Genomic DNA, 20,582 nt, shown 5'->3' with positions numbered 1-20,582 from the left:
CTTAAATGTTCCCTAACCTCAGCCTCCTGCGCCGGTGGCTCATCTTCCTGCTGCACAGCCACCAAAGAGCACCCACCGCTCGCGGGAGCCTGGAAACAAGGCGGGGGTTATTCTCTTTCCTTTTTTGTCTTTTCAAGTTGCATAGTGTCACACGCAGTTGGATCTTTCTAAGCACGTAGAGTCTATTGGTCAAAGGAAACTTCTAGTTTCGAGTGCTCAAATTGAGTCGTTTTCCCAGTGTAATGCAAAGTTGCTCTAAAATAAAGCCCCATTTCCTGGAAGGCATTAACCTCGGATATCAACATCCCCTCAACTGTCACCTTGGAGCGAACACCGCTCAGCGCAGCGTCTAAAGCAGTGCACACCTCAACACCACCGCTCTCCTCCCCTTGCCCCAGCACAGCACTAAGGTACCCTTTGCTGCCTGGCAGAGTCCCCCGCTGCGAGCGCTACGGGAACGCGCCTGGAAGCAGAGACTCCCCCAGGGCTTTGGCCGCTGGGCGCAGACGGACGCTCCTCATCAGGCAGCTTCCTACAGCGCTTTGCCGTATCGTATCGCTGTTCTAACTGCATTTCCCTGGTGTTTAATGCCACACCACCTGCAGAACAACCTCGCTCTTGTTTTGTCAGCCCCCACAAAAGCAGCTGTGAGCTACAGCTCCTCCTCATCCCTTGTGCACTTGCCTGTTACTGCTCTTTCACCACTCTTCAGCACCCCAAGAACACTTTGGTTTCAATCCAGTAGCGCTTTTCAAGTGGCACAATACGCCAAACTGCAACTTATACGACAGAGGTCATTGCTGGCCCCTGGCCTGTCAGACAGGGATTGCTGTTCACGCTGCAACCACAACACGCGCAGCCGCAGCACATCCCTTTCTTTACACATGACTAACACCGTGGTGCTGCTCCAAATCCAGCAACACGAGCGGCGGAAAAGGCACGCTGAGCTGCTGCACGGGCAAAGCGCCGCACACACCAGCGCATTCTGTTCTGGCACCAAAGCAAGCAGGTCTTGCACACATTTGTTCCTCAGACTCCGGTAAAAACCACTGAACCCCCCAAGGCTGCGCGAGCGCCGCCGTTACTGTGCCGTGGAGGCAAACCTCTCCTGTAGGAGCAGGAACCAGCTGGAGCTCCCGCCCTCCACTGCGTCCCCAGGGACCAGAGCGCGGGTGCGCAGGGAGCAGCCACCTGCGGAGCCCCCGCGGGGACACGGGCCGGTCCCCAAGGCGAGGGGAGCAGCACCGGGCACCTTCCACGGCCGGAGCCCCCGCAGCCCACAGCTGAGGCATCGCGGCACGGCCACGGCCCAGAGCCCAGCCCAGCCGAACAGGGGGGTTTCCTGCAGCAGAAGGGCTGCTGGCGGGGAAGAAGCCGATGAAGCTGCACTCAGGGCGAAGCGGCCGCGTTTCAATGCCCAGCAAGGCACCGTTTTGTCAACCTCAAAACAGACACAACTCGCACTTGAAAAGAACTTTATTTAAAACCAGAGGTGACACACACTTCCCCCACCACCACTTACAACACGCGAGCGTCCAAGAACAAGGAATGCGCGTTCCCTCGTGTGGCTTGGTTCTGGGGCACGCTCTTGCCACGCTGGTTTACACCAGTCCCAATGATTTCAAATGGAAATATGACAATTCATACAAAAGATCTGCTCCTTCACGGCTAACAGGCATGTAATTAATCTCTACAGAAACTTTTTCTATTACTTCTAGCGTAACCAGATTTTAAATTTGTCTTCTGCTAAGAAACCTGAAAAAAAAAAAAAAAAAAAGAAATCTTCCTTTAGCAACTGTGTACAACAGCAGACCCATTTCAGACCGCCTTGGTTACCACAACAGAGAGCAAGAGGCCAGCGCAAGGCCTGGCCATCAGCGACAGAACACGATCGATAGCAGCGTTTTCCACTGTGATCTCAGGTTACAGTCGTTTTCAGAGGCAAGGAGGACTTTTTCTTTTCTTCTTCGGTATCACTAAGAAGGAACTGCGATCATCCGTAGGGAAGCAGTTCAGTACTGCATCCATCGCCGGACGAAACCGAGTTGAAAGCAGGATTTACCTTAAATAGGATTAAATATATATTGCAAGACACACCACACCGCGGATGCTGCACAGAAAAGCAGAGCTGTGGGCAGGAGGGGCAGGGTCCCGGTACCTGCACCAAACATTCCCATACAACACGGTAAAATTTAAAAAACTATCACCACTCGTTGAAGTTGTCCAAGAAGCATTTACAGCAGCCACGGCCCGCGGAGGCTCGGTAAGCCAGCAGCTCCGGCCCCGGCCACTCGCAGGACTTCAGCGTCGCGTTACGTCAGAAACAGCTGCTGCTCGGTCATGCTGGTTTCTAATTAAGTAACACTCACTAACTCTATACAAACAAGCATTTCGAATTTATTAGGACAAGAGGTATAGGGTAAAGTTTCCCGCCGCGACAAGCGTTTGAGCGCTAACGCACTGCCACATGCTGCAGTAAGACTACTCTACGCGCACAGAGAGGACGAGTCACTTGGTAAGCCACAGAGGGCTGCGCGGCCCCGCTGCTTCGTTACGAGCATGCTTCGAATGCGTACTCCAGCTACGATAAAAATCCTGGCTTCCGACTTAAATAAAACCATTTCCAGCTATACAGAGACTTAAACAGACCTCGAGAGCGGCGTTTACAACAGGCGTCAATTCCTACGCGTCTACATGGCGTACAGTTTAACGTATCTACGGAGGACGTGACTGCGTACTTCACCGAATAAGTAGGTCCACGATTGTAGATCAACAGTATAATTTTATTGCTTTATACATGTGGTGCTGTTCAAGGCACTGTGGCACGGGCTAGAAAACTCGGAATGACTCGTGAAGGGACCTGGAATGGACGCGGCCGGTGCCGAGCGCCGCTCCCGGGCGGCCGCTGCGATGAACCGGGGCTGACGGGGCGCCGGCCGGGGGGAGGGCAGTTCATGGCAGCGCGGGGGGGGGCGCGGACGGGCCTGGCCCGGCGACGGGCCCCTCACATGCCCATCCGGATGCTCTGGATGATCTGGAAGATGGCTGCAAGAGAGCAGGGAGGGGAGCGCTCGCCGGGCAGCGCCCGCAGCGGGGGCGGCCGGGCCGCAACGGGCTCTCCTCGGGGCCCGAGCCGCCGCCGGGGCCGAGACGGGCAGCGCCGGGGCCCGCCGCCGCCAGCCCTCCTCCGCCAGCCCTCCGCCCCGCCGCCGGCCCTCCTCCGCCGGGGCCCGCCGCCCCTCCGCCAGCCCTCCGCCGGGGCCCGCCGCTTACCTGATCCGCAGACCACGAAGATGAACAGCGCCAGCAGCCAGGGCCCGACCGACGCCTTCTCCTCCGGGGCCGTCCTCTGCGGGCACAGCACCGCCGTCACCCCCCGCCGCGGGACCCCTCTCCCCCGCCCCGCCCCTCCCCCGCCGCCGCCGCCGCCCCGCGCACCGAGGTCTTGGCGACGTTCCCGCGCTGCGTGATGTTCTTGCTGTGCTTCTCGTTGGCCATGCGGATGCGCTGCTTGGCCACCATGGTGCGACCGCCGGCCGGCCCGGGCCGCCGCCGCCGCCGCCGCTCCTCTCGCTCGGCTCCGCGCGCCGCCCGCTGCCAGCGTCAGCACCGCGCGGCGCCGCCCGCCGGAAACACGCGCCGCCACGGGCGGGGCCGCCTCCCGCCGCCAACCCGCGCGCCCGGCGGCAGCGCTTCCGGGGCAGCGCGCGCCGCGGCGGGCGGAAGCGGCCGCCCCGCGTCACGTGCCGGCGCCTCCGCCCCCGCCCCGCGCGACGTGGACGTCTCTGGGCCGGCGAGCGCCGTCGCTCACCCGGAAGCGGAAGCTGGACCCGCCGGGCCGCCGCGCCAAGATGGCGCCCCCCGCGCCGCTGCTGGCAGGTGCGTCGGGCCCGGGCGGCGGCGTGGGGAGCGCGGGGCCGCGGGGACCTGTCCGGCCCAGGGCTGGTGGCGGGCGGGCGCCGGGTCGGGGACCGGGGCGGCCCTGTGCCCGCCCTGTGCCCCGTCCCGGTCCCCTCCCCAGCGTGCGCTGCCGCGGCGTGGCCGGGCCTGGCCCCGGGTCCCGGCGCCCGCTGGTCTTGTTCGCTGGGGCCGGGCCCCCGCTCCGCTCCCGGGGGCCGGTGGGGCCTCGCCGATCCCTGTTCTTGCCTCGCGGGCGCGCTCAGCCCTTGGCCCGGGGCACGGGCGGGCCTTCCCGGCGGGTGCCGGCTCCCTGTGCCCGTCCCTTCCCCGCCCGAGCAGCCACTGGTCCGCCGGCGGGCCTCCCCCCCCCTCCGCCCCTAGCTCCGCCGCGGGAAGGCGCTCGGGGTCGTTATAGCACGTTTGTTACGGCGCGGCGGCCGGCGGGTAACTGCGGTGCCGGAGGGGACAGGGCGACTGCGTGGAGCGGGGCAGGCCCGTCCGCCCACCCTGCGCCCCCGGGCTCGGAGCTGCCGGTGGCAGCCCCGGGGACTCGCAGGACGCGGGGACCGGCCTGGCGGGGCCCCTGCAGACTGCTTAACAGCTCGCCGGAGCTCGTAGCCGAGTGAGGCATCTTCACTGCGTTTTGTGGAGCTCAAGAGTCCTTTTTCCTTCTCTCTCTGTTCTACTTCTTAAGCTGTCTGTGACATAAGGGATGTGTATTTTTCCTTTCCCGTGTTTCTAAGCTTTAAACGCCAGCGTTTTTATCCTTACTTGGGTGTGTCAGAGGTGCAGTTGTTCAGGGTGGATTTTGGACTGCTTGCTCCTGTCTATAACCTGTTCTAGATTTGGATCTTAATTTTTGTTGGCGGCCTGACAGAGCACCTGGCAAATAGGCACAAGGCAGGGACGCGAAGCTAGTGGATCGTATCTAAAGTGTTTTTAAAACGTATCCTTGAGGTATGCTAGGGGTATGGTGTACCCCCAGCGAAGCGCAGATTTTTAGAGCAGGTGGAAATCAGAAATCTATCAAAACAGTACTCTGTCCAACCTGAAAATGTTTTCCACTAGTTCATTTCTGAAGTGCAATGAGAGAGGTGAAGTAACGGTACTTGGCAGTTAAAAGGGCAGCTCTGAAGAGCAGCGTGAGGACGTTTGGTGGCAGGAGTTGCTGCGTCTGGCATGGATTCCATCGCGTGATTCGCATATGGACTGAGCGGGCCGAGCAGGAGTGCCGCTGTTCTGCTGTCAGACCTCCCGTGCGCTGCTGGCCATAATGCTTCCTGGAAACAATACAGCTGCAGAACCTGCGGCTTAAGCTAGTGCAGGCCTTGCTTTCTTGAGTCCTGTTTATCAGTAAAAAATTGTCACCTCAGTAGGCGTCTTTGGTGTCCCAAGAAAATGCATAAACCACAGCTAATGCCTGCGTAACAATCACCTGTTTTGTGGTTTAACTTTGAATTCTGATATGCTTGTAATAGAACTACCTGAAAAAATTTGGGTTTATTCACTGTATAACAATTCCAGCTGCATGATTTTGCATGAATCTGTCTTTATTTTCGGGTTTTTTTTCTAGTGCTGTAAGCATGGCCATGTCTCTGGATAAAAAAAAAAAAAGGAATTTTGAAACACGTTTTATATTGATATTTCTTTCATGCCTTCTGTTTTCCAAGTTGAACTTCAATGTTGCAACTAACAATAGGGCAAATCCTGTCTCATGTCAGCAAGAAGCCAAGTCCAACACAATATTTCTTTGGCAAATGCTCCTCCTGTGGTTGGGCAGCTAATCCTTGCTTTGGGGAACATGTAGGCAGCCATTTGAGCTCCGCTGTGCAGGACTCTTGTGGGGCTCTTGCAGTGATGGATGATGTCCAGCTTCTGCACGTTAGGCTTCATGAAAGCGCCTCCTGCGACAGGGTTGAGAGCTGAGGGCCATCGGCTGTTTTAGGACGCGGTGTTGTCCCACCTCCTTCCTTACACAGGTGCTTGAGGCCACCCTGCAAGGTGAAGCCAGACCCTTGTTTTGTGGTGTCCGGTGAGGGGGCGATGGGCAATGGGCTCAAACTGAAATCCAGGAAGTTGCATTTAAACATAGGAAAAACTGGTTTACTGTGAGACTGAACACGGGCACAGGCTGCCCTGTGGCTGGATCTCTGTCCTCAGCTGTCTGCGCGCGGTGTCAGAGCTGCTGGTGCTGGGGCCGATAGCTCAGCGCAGCTCTGCCCCTTCGCTGCCCCTGTCCTGCGCTTTAATCCTGCGGCTGCCTCGCGTGAAGCCAGGTGTCTCCGCACGTGTTGCGTTCTGAATGTCCTTTACAACCCTCTCTCTCCTTTACTCTGAAATGCAAGCAGGGGAAAAGTGTGTGCAGGTGTCAAGGTTTGAACAGCTTTCTGAATTTGAAATGAGTAGTTGTTTGTTTACCCTTCCAGTGAGAGGATCCGAAGGGCTTTACATGGTGAATGGGCCACCCAGTTTCACAGAGAGCATAGCGTTTCAAAGGTACTGTTGTTACCTCTACTTTTGATCTTTTGAATACAAGAAATACTTTTTAGAAAGGTAGACTCTAGAATTGAAAAATGTATAAGTGATTTTTTTCTTTTTTTTTTTTACTGTCAGTAGTTCAGACAATTGATGATTTTGAAGGCTGTACACTTGCCTGACTTCTCATTGCCCGGGTAGTAATCACTGAACAATTGTAGAATAGATTGCGCTGTTACAAAGCGCTACTCAGGAGCGCAGCAGGAAAATGGTGTGTTGCTTTTTATTTGTGTTAAAAATATCTTAATTTATGTAGTATGTTTGAATACTAATGTGCGTTTCTTATTTCTTTAGGGACTGTGGAAAAAACTGCAAAGCTGTTGCTTTTAGCAAGGATGGTTCCCTCTTTGCCTGGTGCAATGGAGAAAAGTTAGTGCATTTTATGAAATTATTAATTTAGTTCATATTAAATACACTGGAGCAATTATGCCCTGTTTACTGTTGTCTGTGTGAAGGCTATTGCTTTTAATGCAAATGTTTCCATTTAAAGCATGTATGCAGTTTATTTTTGCATTATTTGCAGTAGTGGCTTCGTTTCTTGAATATCAGATGAAATATTTACTGGTTTTCTCTTATTTATAATGCATCCATTCCTGTGAAAGCTGAACATGCTGTATTTGGGGATTTTGTTCATGCTTCCCAGTGCGGCAGTACCGGGTTTTCTGGGATTAATCTGTTAGCAAAGTTCACAGAAAATGAAGATTCTGTGTACCTGGTGTACACGCATCACAAGGGTTTTTTTTTTTTATAAACCAGGTGCATTATAGAGTTCACTAGAGATTGTCCTTTACGTAAGAGTGCATCATGGGGTTGCTGCTGTACAGAGGTGATAAAGCTTCTTCTGAAATGTCAGTATTCTTACTAACAGGTTAAAAAAACCTGAAAAAGTATTTAATAATACCATTTCTTTTAAAGTACTTAACTTAGATGTAGGATTCATTACTTTCATTGTTGTCGTTCTCCAAAATATCCAGACTCTTAATTTTTCATTAAAGACTTGGTTTTGCCAATTGGAAGGGTCCATTTCCAGAAAATGTTTGTGGGGAAACACGTTTTTCAAACAACCAGGTTGTATATCCAGGTACCCATGCTTCAAATGGAATATTCCAAGTGGCAAATCTTTCCAGTCCTGCCGTGCCTCTGTTCTGGGAGCTCTCCATCTTCCTTCATTTTTGAGGGGGAGCAGCTAATGAGATGGTGAGAAATAGGCTCCTGATGCAGCTTCCAAGAGCAACAGTGGTTGAACACATTGTGAAGAGATTTTTTTGTTTGTTTGTTTCTTTTGATTGTCCATGTGTGGCAGATCTTTAATACGTGGTGTTCAGAGGTGCTGCTTGGCCTTGTTTGCTCAGCTGTCTGACCTTTGCTTTTGATTGTCCATGTGTCCCTGCATCCCCTGACCTCAAAAAGCCCAAATGTTAAATCTTGCATCCGTATAGATAGAAGACTTTTACAAATATGTGGGATGACTATGTGTTTTAATTCAGTTAGAATCTTTCTGTTGACCGTTACTCAGCTTTAGCACTGGGGACATGTGGATGGTTTCTCTACGGATAGAGTATATCTTGTCTCTGGTTCAGAGTTTAAGCGTTGCAGATAAAAATGTGTGGTATGTTTTGACCAGTGCTTTCACCCAGTTTCTGTTGTGCTTGGGTACCTGGTTTTAAAATGTGTTCTTGCAAAAAAATTTAGTAAAAGCTGGAGGGGAAAAAAGCTTTTCTAATTCTGTTACGTTGGCCGAATGGATTCAAATACGTTATAAGTTACCTTGGCTATTAGTTAACTATTCTAAGCATGTTTTATTGAAATAGCATCTTTCGGTTCCAGGGTAAATATCGTTAATGTCACCAATGCTGAGTTACTGCGTTCCTTTGATCTTCCAAAGGCAGTTTGCCTTGAATTCTCGCCAAAGAATAATGTTCTGGCAACATGGCAGGCCTATACGAGTGAGTATTTTACCAGCTGTAAAAGTACACGAGGTAACTGCATATTTTAATTTGGTTTGCAGGCTTTCCGTTACCTGATTAGTCATTGTAGCATATTTATTGGCTAAATGAGCAGTATAGAAAGTGTGCAGAAAATTACATGGGTGATCGAGTATATCATGGAGGAAGGAGGGATGCCATCTTCTGAAAGCATCTGGTATCGACCGTTCCTACAAACACTACATCAGAGTGCACATACTAACAATTACTCTCTTAAGTAAACCACAGGTTTCTAAAAATCGCTAACTGATCTTAGCGCAAAGAGTGTGTTTGAACAGTCTGCTCTTCAAGCAGTTTATATTCATTTATAGACAAGGAAAATTGTAAGCTGTCTCTGAGTATCATAGTATCATAGAATGTCCTGAGTTTGAAGGGACCCAGAGGATCAGCAAGTCCAACTCCTGGCTCCACACAGGACCAGCCGAATCAGAGCATATGACTGAGAGTGTTATCCAGACGCTTCCTGAACTCAGTCAAGCTCGGTGCTGTGACCACCTCCCTGGGGAAGCCCGTTCCAGTGCCCGACCACCCTCTTGGTGAAGAACCTTTTCCTAATATCCAACCTAAACCTCCCCCATTGCAGCTTCATGCCGTTCCCTCGGGTTCTATCCCTGGTCACCAGAGGGAGGAGATCAGCGCCTGCCCCCTCGCTCCCCCTCGTGAGGAAGCTGTAGGCTGCATTGAGGTCTCCCCTCAGTCTCCTCTTCTCTAGGCTGAACAAACCAAGGGACTTCAGCCTCTCCTCATACGTCTTCCCCTCTAGACCCTTCATCATCTTTGTTGCCCTCCTTTGGACACTCTCCAATAGTTTTATGTCCTTTTTGTACTGTGGTGCCCAAACCTGCACGCAGTACTCGAGGTGAGGCCACATCAGCACAGTGTAGAGTGGGACAATCCCTTCCCTAGACGGGCTAGCAATGCCATGCTTGATGCACCTCAGGAGTAGTCAGGTCCCCCACTGGGCATGGCTATCTTGAGCGTTCTCCAGAGTTCAGGGGGCTTTATTTTCTCCTCTGCCTCTCTATGGACTTTATGTTCCTGATCTAGAGAGCCTCGGGCTCATCTCAGGTGCATGTCTCAAGCAGACGGTGTAAACGCTTCCTCGGACAGAAGGAGCTGGCCGTACGCCGAGTGTGTGGGAGGTGGTGTGGGACAGGTTGTAGGGTAAGACCGGGCAGCACAAGTGACAGAGCTGATGCCAGCTGTGGGCTGTTAGAGGTCTGTTTTGAATCATTGGTGGAAATAGAGAGGCTGTAGTATCCGGAATGAGTAGAAGGGTACAGAGAGTTTAAAACCAGCAGAACCATTTCGTATGGCTTGCAGACAGAGCTGTGACTGCAGCGTGATGGACAAAATGCGTTGCATTCTTGTGAGAACAAAATGTAGAAGTGGAGATCGTACCTTCATTGTTTGCCGAGGGGACAGCTTTTGATTTTGATTAAAAAACACCCATTAAAAAATCTGTCCTAGTGTTGGTGGTCCTTGTCTTGTAATGGGAGTAGAAACCCTATGCTTCCAAATGTCAGTTCTTTCTGTAGACTGAAAGACTTAGGTTAATAAGTAAAGCAATTAGCGTAGGGTTAGTCCCTCAGGGGTTGGGATGCTTCTTATTAGAAGTTTATGCATGTTTGGTTGCTTGTAGAATCGTGAGATGGAATGTGGTCATGGTGAAGCAGATCTAATCCCCAGAGACCACTACTGTAATCCATATTTTTGTTGCAGCTGCTAAGGATGGCTCAGCGGGGGTGCCCAACCTACAACTTCATGATGTGAAAACTGGAAAATGTTTAAAATCTTTCATCCAGAAGAAGATGCAGAACTGGTAAATAACTTTTCCAGATGCTAACTGTCTGCAAAGAAATGTTTTCAAAATCCGATCTGGGTAAATAGAGCTTCTGGTGTGGTGTTGGCTTTCAAAATAACCTGCTACTAGCTGAAAGCAAGCATCTGTGCTTGTAAATATCTTTGTATGTAGTTATAATTGTTCATTTCTTAGTATAAATTCGATATCATTTTGCACCACAGGGAAAGCTGGGGAGACAGTAACTAAGTTTTGCCTATTTTTAACTATGTGGATGTCGTTTGTCCATTTGAGACATGAATCATGTTTGAACTTGCTTGGCTTTAAAAATGGAAAAAAAATCATAGACTGCTAAAGATGAGCATCATTCAGTGTTTCTAATTTTTTTCCTTTCAATGTAGGTGTCCCTGCTGGGCAGATGATGAAAGCATTTGTGCCAGGAATGTAAACAATGAAGTGCACTTCTTTGAAAACAACAACTTTAGTACGCAAGTATTTCTATAAGATAGTTTCATTGCATTCCATATAGGCGGCATCTTTTGAGTGGGTTCTTTTTTGCTTTCAATTTTTTTTTCCTCATTTCTTCTTCTCCTTCCTTTTTGTTTGAAATATTGCCTACATTCTATTCGAATTTGGAATTCAGAATCATTATGTTTTAATAAAGTATGTTTTCACTTTCTTGTTTATCTTTTCAGTGACTTACCTAGTATGAAATGCATCTAATTTTCACTTAGAGGCCTGATTCTGTATTGTTTCTCATTTAATGAGATCCAGGAAATTGTCAATAGAGAATATGATCAATGATTACTTCTTTGGATTGTGTGTATTCCGTCAATGAACTATTAAAAAATGGCTCATTAGAAAATTTATATTGACGGCAAAAACGAAGTTTGAAGCTAGAGTGTTTTTTTTTTTTTTTTTTTTTTTCAAGGAAATTTACTACTAGTGGTAGAATATTTGGAGTTGATAGAGGTCGGAAAGGAGAGGAAAAAAGCAGGAAGATAAAAATTAATTAGAACAAAAATATAAAGGAATAGAAGAAAACTGCTGGGGGAGAACAGTGGTGTGTGGGAGGTTTTTTGTGGTTTTTGGTTTTTTGTGTTGAGGGGGGTTGGTTGGTTGGTTTGTCTTCAAAGCTGCTGCAAGAATTACTCAGGGAGCTAAAACACAGCCTATGAGAGATGCAGTTTCCTGAGAATTAGCCCTGCTGAGGTTAATGAAGCTGTACAAGAGAAGCATGGAATGTCTGTTCCAGCACGAGGTCTGCTGCTCAGCACAGACTTCCTCGCTGGAATAAGGGTGTGGGTTGCTGCTGTTTCTTTACTTTTTAAAGACGCGTTTCCTGTAAGTTGAACGCCTCCTGTCAGGAAGAATCATCCGGTAGAGTTGTGAGGGGAGAGCCCCTGGCTCTGTGTAATGGTGCGTCTTATCTGGACGTGACTGCTGCTGCTTCCTCTGAAGTCAGCACAGATAAGATGAGGAACACTGCGCCTTGCCTAAAACGTGAGCTGTGTTCATGTCGTGTTCAGAAGCTTCCTTGCTGTTTGAACTTCCAAATACTAAATACTGGATTTCAGGCGTAGGCTCAGTCCAAGTTGGTTTTGTAAATAAAAATGTGGGATGAAATGGGAAGGTAATGGTTGTTTGCCGACTAAAAGAAATCCTTTGTCACTATATATACCGCTGTTTATTATCCACGATACAGAGCCATAAAAAGGTACAGTTACGCAATCCAGGCTAACACGGCTTGTTGCTAATGTCATCACATCTGTGACGTGTGGCTTTTGTTTTATTTTTGCAGATACTATTGCAAATAAACTGCATTTGCAAAAGGTTAATGATTTTGTGTTATCTCCAGGAGCACAGCCAACCAAGGTACTTCTGAATGTTCTTTGCAATTTTTTTCTTGGTTTTCTTCAAAGACTACTGTAACTTTAGTACAAAGTACTAGTAGTGAATAGACCCTGTGCAACCAAAAATATCTTGTGCAATAAAATCTCATGGCTTTGTTGTAGGTGGCTGTGTACGTTCCAGGCAGTAAAGGTGCACCGTCATTCGTTAGACTCTATCAGTATCCCAACTTTGGTGGCCCTCAGTCTGCACTAGCCAATAAAAGTTTCTTTAAAGCTGACAAGGTGACAATGCTATGGAACAAAAAAGGTATTACAGCTGTATATTTAAACTTTTATATCCCACCCATTTTGGATTTAATTACTTTGTTTACTGTGTGGGTCTTGCATTTAATTTGCCTGTGCAGCTAAATACTGAAGATGCCCATTAATGCCAATGCAATGTTAAGGTTACAGTTCTGAGTACCCTGAAGTGCTCATAACTTACCTGTGTTGACTTCCGTGATTTTGTATATTGTAATTGAGAATAGTCTACATGTTGGTAAATTTTGCAGTTGAATAGCAAATTCAAATTGAATTTTGCATTCTGCGATGATAATATATTTAGACTGTAAACATAAGGTTATATCAGAGCATAAACTGTTCTTAATCTGTAAATTGTATATACACAGACGTATCACGGTTGGGGTGATTTGCACAGTCCGCTGTGTGCTTTGCTGTTTTTAGCAATGAGCTGTTTCAGAATAATTTTGAAAAACTCTTTTACTTCAACCCACATTGATCAGAATTACAGGGAAGGTGTCACGTATGTGTAGAAACCACATGTGGTCACACAGTTTTGGATAAAATAGATGTACGTGCAAAAGCTGTTGATGAAACCTTTTATTCAAGGACCGATCAGGATGCTTGGTTCCTGCCTTAGAGCAATATCACTTTTACGGCTGTGACAGTATTCTCACCTTCTCATAATTCAATGATGAACAAATAGTCTCATACTTTTCATCTGAGAAAGGCAGATACTCGTTACATTTAGGTTAACATTTAGGAAAAATTGAATTCAGAAGAGAATGATACCATCACTGTTACGCAAGCAACTAACTGGAATTCATAATGAAACTAATTTTGTTTTGTTCATGGTGGTTTGTGAAATATTTCAATACAGTTATTGCAAACTATCAACTAACTGTATGTCTGTCCTATCAGCCACTGCCGTGCTGGTAATAGCTAGTACAGAAGTTGATAAAACAGGTGCTTCGTACTATGGAGAGCAAACTCTGCACTACATTGCAACAAATGGAGAAAGTGCGGTCGTACAACTGCGTAAGTAGCTCTTTGGCATTTCTTCATTGTATTATAGCTCTCGATAGTGGGAATTGCTGTTTCACCAGCCTTTGTTTAATGCATGAGGGGTTTTTTGTTGTTAGTGTAATGAAGTAATTTTTTTTAAAAAAAGAAGTACTCTTAACAAAAAATCCTTCACCAGATTTTTTTTGTCCAATCTGGGGTAAGGTGGGTTGTTTGATGGGTTTTTTTTTTAATAGTTGAATTATCTTGTTGTCTTTTGGTACACTTGTCATAATGTCAGTGGCAGAGTACACACACACACTTTAAAATATACAAATAATCTGCTTGGAAGCGTGTTTGTGTGCACAGGAAGGGACTTGTGTGTGTTTTTACTGAGGAAACACCTGGACAACGGAGCCAGCTTAATGGCTGAGAAACCAAAATGGGCAGGAAGGTGCGTTACCAAACAGAATAATCCTACGCGCGCCTTTAAGCACGCAATTGATGCTGTTACTCCAGAACAGGGGCAGAGTGAGAGCATTTTTTTAAAGTATATTGGAAAACAAAATTCCTATATTTTGTGTGGTAAAATGGAAAGAGTTCTAAGACATAAGAATGACGTGCTGGGGAAAAGCAGGTTGATGCTCTTAATTTCAGTGTCTTGTTTGAACTGGAAGTCCATTCATTGATTTCCCCTATGGTGGTATTTTTTCACTATCTTGAGTTGTTGCTGTTTATGTTAAACATCTGTCTTGTTTGGGATTATAGAGGGGGTAGTTGTGAATATTTCAGAACACTGGGGATGGGGTGATACAGACTGTCTGTGCTTGAGAGACTGAAGATAATCCTCTTCAATACTCATGCTCATTGGGACAACGTCTGCAGTTTGCCACCTTAGCAAAACTTGTGGCAGCAAGTACTGTGCCCTGTTTCCCTTTGTTGCTAACTTCACTGGGGAAAAATAAGCAGGAGTATAACTCAGTATCTAGAATCTCTCTGGGAGCACTCTCCTGGATTGAGGACACTAACTGTTTAATTACATGCTTATTAAAACCTTTGCCCTTTGAAATGCATCTTTATTAAATGGAAAGCTTATCATTAATTTTCATTTAACGTAGCTATTCCTTTTCAGGGAAAAAAAACCCAAACTGATGTCTGTCTTGTAAAACTTTTTCCAACAAAAGCAAGCGGTGGGCATGTGGAGTGAGTGGTGCCTCATTTCCTGTGATTTGTATTTTCTGGTTACTTTTGAGGTCAAATTTTGAAGCTTTTTTCGCACTAGCATTTGTAGAGGGTTTGTCATTTTTGACTAATACAGGCTCATGCTGCAGCCTTTGCCTTAGCTGTTGAAGCCCATATAAAGCTGCCCTCATCTCCAGCTGCCTACTGTCATGACATGTGCAGGAACGTAATTTTCTTTCAGACCTCTGTCTCTGCAGTTGCGTTTGGTTAATGTCATCTAAAAAGTTTTGGAGGAGAAAACACACAGTGTGATTGCACAGCCTAGTTTCTAAAGATAATGAGGCTTTTGAGTAACAACAGGAATGAACAATTTAAATAGATGTTTTGGGTCAACGTCTGGATTTAAGAATTGTCAGTAATGCATTTGGCATTTATCTGAAATACTGGTAGGGATATCCAGATTATGAAAAGTTGTAATGAGCTAGTTTTTACTTACCCCTGTATATTTTACATGAGTTTCACTAATTCATTGTTCTTCAGTATCTCCTAATGTTCTAAACCCCAGAATAGCTTCTAACAATATCAAGTTTTAATCATTATGTGTAAAACCATTTTTTGTGTGTGCTCTCACTTTAAAATCTGTCTATATGAAATACTGTGCGTGAGCATGGTCCAAAGATAACTTAGATCAGTATTCTGCTGAGCTGTGCAATATTTCTTAGATTAAAAAAAGAGGAACTAGTATCCAGCTGGTATAAAACTCCTGTTTTTGCAGGTTTCCAGTGGGACAGTTTGAGAAGGTCCTGAGAGATCATACTTGAATAACGAGGAAAAAAAAAAAAAAAAGGATTTTTTTTACATGAAAAAATTATGCTTACTGTTAAAGTGCTGATGCTGACCCTACAGAGGTAATTTGGAATGGCTGCAGTTATTGTTGCAAACCTTAACTAAAATTATCAGAAGATAAAATGTTGTTTCTACCTCTATTGTTAGCAGAATTCATTTTCACTGTCGTTAATTAGATTACAGCATTTTAGCAAAGCATGAAGTTAAGAATCGCTATTGATTTTATTTTTGCTTGTACTGAAAAGATATCATCTCCTGACAGCAGCTGCGTGTTTTCCTTTTCCTTTAGCAAAAAATGGTCCTATTTATGATGTTGTTTGGAGCCCCAATTCTGTCGAGTTCTGTGCTGTGTATGGTTTTATGCCTGCCAAAGCAACAGTGTTTAATCTGAAATGTGACCCTGTGTTTGATTTTGGAACTGGTCCTCGCAACGCTGCCTACTACAGCCCCCACGGACACATCCTAGTGCTAGCAGGATTTGGAAATCTCAGGGGACAGATGGAAGTGTGGGACGTTAAAAACTACAAACTCATTTCCAAACCGGTAGCTTCGGATTCCACATACTTTGCTTGGTGTCCTGACGGGGAACATATTGTAACGGCTACCTGTGCTCCGAGGCTACGAGTCAGTAACGGTTACAAGATATGGCACTACACTGGCTCTCTATTGCACAGCTATGAAGTTCCATCAAACGAAGAAATGTGGCAAGTTTCCTGGCAGCCCTTCTTGGATGGAGTGTTCCCAGCAAAAGCAGTGAAATACCAGGCAGTTCCAAGTGAACTGCCCAGTGCTGAGCCAAAGCCTGCTCAAGCCTACAGACCTCCAGCCCTGAGAAACAAACCTGTAACCAGTTCCAAGCTTGTAAGTAGACAGCTTCATGTATGAACTAAACTGTTCGGTTTCATTGCTTTGCCCGTCTTTTGAAGGTTGGCCTAAAATATGTGTATATTTTTAGTGAGGGACATTAGAAGAGTAATCAGACTGACAGTAGTATTGCAGGTTTTTTTGGGAGATTTTCTTGATAATCCTCTTTGACACTTTGCTCGTTGTTTGCAAGAACGTGTGCTAGAAACCTGAAATTTCTTTGGTCCAAATACTATCTTGTTACAAAGTCGTTTGCAAACTTTAAAAACGCTCTCTACAATATGCGCTGGAACAATAAACTACAACTTTTGGTTTACAGTGAAATTGGGTACTCTAGTTAAGATAGAAGCCTCTGAGTTGGGTGACCTGACTTACCAGTCTAAACCCAGCTAGGCAGGTAGCTGACTCTCCTCCCAACAGCACGTGCTTTTTTTTTTTTTTTTTTTTTAGGTAAGCTTACTTGCTAGGAAGAGATTTAATTGTGAGCAGGTCAGCTGCAGTTTAAAACAGGTTTCAGTATAGTGACTGACTTGTCTTATTAGTTTCCTTTCTGCAAGTTTTCGAAATAGGCTGAGTAGCAACTAATTGCATTTAACAACTGCACCCTTGACATTTAAGTCTTAGCTTTCATTTTGAGCCTTGTACTTTTGGAGGAAAGACTGCTGCTCGGCTTGTGAGGAATCTATTAATCGTACTAATGTCTGATTTTGCAAATGGTCAACAAGCAGAGGTAGTAGAGAAAAGATACGTTAAATAAAATAATTCTGTTTACTTATATGGGCAAGAAATCTTGTAATATAAAACAATCCAGCTGCTCAATTAAGAGTTATCTTAAAAACCCAAAAGACTAAACAACCCTCCCTTTTCATTCCCCACCCCATCTCCCCTCCCAGCCACCCATTTTTCCTTTCTCGTTAACTAGGAGCTTGATTTAAAAGGTTGTCAACAAAAGCAAAATGCCAAGCTTCAGTCATTTTGTGCTGGTTTATTCCTCTTTGATTTTATTACCCCCCTGAGATAGAAAACATGATGATTTTGTTATTTTATCAGACATCCATGAAATCTTTAGGGCATAAAGGATAGCCCCATCTGAACTTGAGAATGGATGAGTTTGAATCCCTTTTCACACTGTCTTCTGCTGCTTGAAAGAGAAAGGGCACATAGCTTTTTGTGTGTGTGTTTTTCTTTGTTTTTCCTTCCTCTTCCTTTATGGTTCATCTTTGCATGCGGTGTTGTCTCAAGTAGGTTTGGGGCTCCACTGTTGGGTTTTTTGTGCCAACGTGGAATACAGGTTTCGTAACCGTTAATTTTGTATATCCTGCAGCACGAGGACGAGCCACCTCAGAATATGAAACCACAGTCAGGAAGCAGTGATAAGCCACTCTCTAAAACAGCTCTCAAAAATCAAAGGAAACATGAAGCAAAGAAGGCTGCAAAACAGGTACTGCAAATGTAGTTCTTTCACGGATAATGTTAATTAGTTTTCCCCAACGGCACTGATCAGTCTCGGAGCAGTGACCGTTAGTTGCACGGAGCCTTCCACATGTCTTGCACGTGCTAAGTTGTGTGGAGGGTGGTAGACTTTAATTGGACTAAAGCAGGTACGAAAGGATGACTTAGAAATGACAGGTTTGGTTAGTTGCTGTGAATGTTAGCCGAAATCAGTGTTAAGACGAAGTAATTCTGACTTTTCACCTCCAGACAATCCGTGTGGTAATGTTCAGGGTTAGGTGAGAGGTAAGAACGGACTTGTGCTTTGGTGTGTCCCCCAGCAGGTCGGGGCTGAGGCATGTGATCAGGGCAAACCAAAGACAGCCTGTTTGTTCTCTGTCACTTCTTTGCTTGATATTCTTTGGCTAGGTAGATAAAAATTGGCTTTTGGTGTTAGCCTTCCAATTTCTACAAACTTCTGAAGCAGTAATTTCTTTAAGATTTTTTTTTTTGTTTAATTTCTTACACTGGTTTTGAGCCCTTTCTTTTACTTCAGAGACAATGACCCACCAGCTGACTTCATAAAGTATTTGGGTATGTGTTTGTCCTGCCATCCTTTCCCTATGCTATGTATGGTAGGTGTCTTGCGGAAGTAGAAATTAAACAAGAAACAGCATGTGGGTTTTTACAGATAACTTTTTTTTTTTTTGTGGAAGGCATATGTATAGAGGTAATGCAATACATCAAAGCAAGTCACTTACAAATTTTGGACTACACCAGCTAACTAGTGAAAGAAAAAATATTAAATGGATCTCTTGAAATGATTAAAGACGTTTTTGAGTCCCTTGGTAATCAAAGATGTCTGGATAACATGTTCATTTTATTTGCCTACAGGAGGCCAAAGCTGATGCAAACCAGGAATCTACACAGTCCTCAGCACCACAGAACGCACCGCGGAGTGCTGTGCCTGTTGTTACGTCAGGAGATCCTGAAGTTGACAAGAAAATAAAGAATTTAAGAAAGGTGAGGGGATTTCTTTTCTAGCAAACAGCAGATTTCTCTCAGAGATGGTCTGAGAGATCTAGTTTGATCTAGTCTGTGAGCTTGGTAGGATAGCGTTCACATAGATGGTAACTTCCTGAATTTGTAAACCAAGTTCCTTTGCTTTTCCATCTCGTAAAACAGTAGAGGCCATCGCTTGCCAGGACTTCCAAAGATCTCGTCAGAGGCAGCGGCAGCGAGCTGACAGGTGCACAGAAGGGTATTCCAGTCTCCTGTAGCGAATACCGCTGGATGTGCGCCCAGCCCTCGCGGCTGAGGGCAGGGGGACAGCTTAGGGCTGGCTCTTCATGCCCAGGAGGCAGCCGCGTGGGCTGCTGCTTTATTGGATCTGGGATCTGAGAAGGGAACCGTGCTATGTGGTTTCTTTCAGTCTCTTCCCTAACTGCTAAATGGTATGAGTGCAAAGTTTACTGCCAATCTTGGAAATTCTTGGATGAAATCATTTCAGAATGGAAGTTGTTTGGTTCGGGCTAGAGAATCTTTGCTGTTTCTGCATAATCCATCAGGTCTTTTTTCTGTTGGCTGCCTCCTGCTTTTCACAGTCTCTGTTTGGATTAATATTCCAGGCTTTCTGAGGAAAATGGTGAAGAGGGAATAGTGATAGTGGAGGAGTAATTCCTGAATTTGGGTCTAGCCCTTCAGTGAGATAATGCACGGTGTTTATGTTTTGGAGACTAAGAAGCGCTTCTGCCCTCTAGGTTTTGTTCTTGAAAGAAATGTCTTTTCTTGGTGGGAGATTCTGGGTTGAGCATCTGGAGATGCTTAAATGAAATGTGCCTTTCATATTGAGACCTGCCTCCTGGTAAATCAGGGAATTGCAAGTGCAGGAACTTCTAAGACTGTTTTTTCTATTCTTGGTTCACCAATACTTTTGTGTTAGTGTGGTTTTTTGTCGTTTGGTATTTTTAGGGGTGTTTTGTGTTTGTTTTTCTTTCCCCTCCCAGAAACTAAAGGCAATTGAGCAGCTGAAAGAACAAGCAGCTGCTGGCAAGCAGCTAGAGAAAAATCAGGTACTGTTAAGATGTATGCTGTTTATTCAAGTTTTATTTTACAATAAGCTACGTCTGTGACATCTTGTGCTTTTTTTGTTATAGCTGGAGAAGATTCAGAAAGAAACTGCTCTCCTTCAGGAACTGGAAGACCTAGAACTGGGTCTTTAAAACTTCATGAAAATCCAGTGTGGTGTTAACACAAAGTTCATGCAAAATATAATTTGTATTAACCTGAACACAATAAAATGTTTCAGCAAATGACCGAGGATGCAAAAGTCCACAGATCTGCTACACACTTGCCTTTTAAAACGCTTTCCTAAAGATTTGTGCACACGTGAAACTAAACGAGTATCACATCAGCCCCTTCTGCTGCTGTCCTTAGGTTCTGAAGGCGTAGTGCCTGACCGCCAGGAGCAGCCTCTTGGCTTATCTTCTCCTTGTTCGGCTGTGAGGAGGGAAGGTGATGAGGTTTACCCGTTCGATAGCTTTATTATATTTAAAAAGACAGGTGATCTTTATGCAATAATGGGATGTAGATAAAAATAAAGAGCATTTAATAACGAAAAGTCCTTCTGTTCTTCTGTTACAAGGGCAGAGTTCTTAAAATAACGAGGCCGTGCCCCCACGGCCAGAACTCCTCCTCTGCCGAGGGTAACCGACCCTTCTGCTCCCGCAGCGCCGCGCTGACCCTCGCACGGGGCTGACCCCGACTGTTTTCCTTCCCCGGTCCCTCTCTGTGACCGCTAGAACCAAACCTGGTAACGGGCTCTCACGGGGGGGGGGGGGTCACAGCATCAACCCCCGCCCGCATCGGCACGGTGGCGGCCGGGCAGGGACGGCGGTCCGGTCC

At 46.2% G+C, this 20,582-nt stretch overlaps 2 protein-coding genes across 2 annotated transcripts; one reads left to right on the top strand and one right to left on the bottom strand.

Annotated features, from left to right (window-relative positions):
* Nucleotides 1-1,458: 1,458 nt before the first annotated feature.
* Nucleotides 1,459-3,647, bottom strand: SERP1 (stress associated endoplasmic reticulum protein 1). Its single transcript, XM_054835184.1, has 3 exons — nucleotides 3,439-3,647; nucleotides 3,274-3,349; nucleotides 1,459-3,045 (listed from the first exon to the last, which is right to left on the bottom strand). The coding sequence occupies exons 1-3, from the start codon at nucleotides 3,520-3,522 to the stop codon at nucleotides 3,005-3,007; spliced, it is 201 nt and encodes a 66-aa protein (XP_054691159.1). The 5' UTR covers nucleotides 3,523-3,647; the 3' UTR covers nucleotides 1,459-3,004.
* Nucleotides 3,648-3,720: 73 nt separating this feature from the next.
* EIF2A (eukaryotic translation initiation factor 2A) lies at nucleotides 3,721-20,298 on the top strand. The gene is made up of 14 exons (XM_054835183.1): nucleotides 3,721-3,879; nucleotides 6,327-6,396; nucleotides 6,730-6,804; nucleotides 8,263-8,381; nucleotides 10,143-10,242; nucleotides 10,623-10,705; nucleotides 12,023-12,096; nucleotides 12,237-12,381; nucleotides 13,275-13,391; nucleotides 15,673-16,244; nucleotides 17,572-17,688; nucleotides 18,573-18,701; nucleotides 19,685-19,750; nucleotides 19,835-20,298. Exons 1-14 carry the CDS (start codon nucleotides 3,852-3,854, stop codon nucleotides 19,898-19,900), a joined length of 1,761 nt encoding a protein of 586 aa, XP_054691158.1. The 5' UTR covers nucleotides 3,721-3,851; the 3' UTR covers nucleotides 19,901-20,298.
* Nucleotides 20,299-20,582: the final 284 nt, after the last annotated feature.

The sequence above is a fragment of the Grus americana genome, chromosome 9 (assembly GCF_028858705.1).
Source record: "Grus americana isolate bGruAme1 chromosome 9, bGruAme1.mat, whole genome shotgun sequence".
Classification (NCBI taxonomy): domain Eukaryota; kingdom Metazoa; phylum Chordata; class Aves; order Gruiformes; family Gruidae; genus Grus; species Grus americana.
The sequence above is the reverse complement of the archived record's forward strand: the minus strand, read 5'-3'. Positions and strand labels throughout refer to the sequence as shown.

What these genes read in the sequence shown, in the direction of transcription:
- SERP1 (XM_054835184.1), bottom strand. Translation starts at nt 3,522, where the DNA reads ATGGTGGCCAAGCAGCGCATCCGCATGGCCAACGAGAAGCACAGCAAG. An exon ending in GGAACGTCGCCAAGACCTCG is followed by an intron (nt 3,350 to 3,438) that starts GTGCGCGGGGCG and finishes CTGTGCCCGCAG; the next exon opens with AGGACGGCCCCGGAGGAGAA. An exon ending in CTTCGTGGTCTGCGGATCAG is followed by an intron (nt 3,046 to 3,273) that starts GTAAGCGGCGGG and finishes GCTCTCTTGCAG; the next exon opens with CCATCTTCCAGATCATCCAG.
- EIF2A (XM_054835183.1), top strand. Translation starts at nt 3,852, where the DNA reads ATGGCGCCCCCCGCGCCGCTGCTGGCAG. An exon ending in AACATGGCAGGCCTATACGA is followed by an intron (nt 8,382 to 10,142) that starts GTGAGTATTTTA and finishes TTTTTGTTGCAG; the next exon opens with CTGCTAAGGATGGCTCAGCG. An exon ending in CAAAGAAGGCTGCAAAACAG is followed by an intron (nt 17,689 to 18,572) that starts GTACTGCAAATG and finishes ATTTGCCTACAG; the next exon opens with GAGGCCAAAGCTGATGCAAA.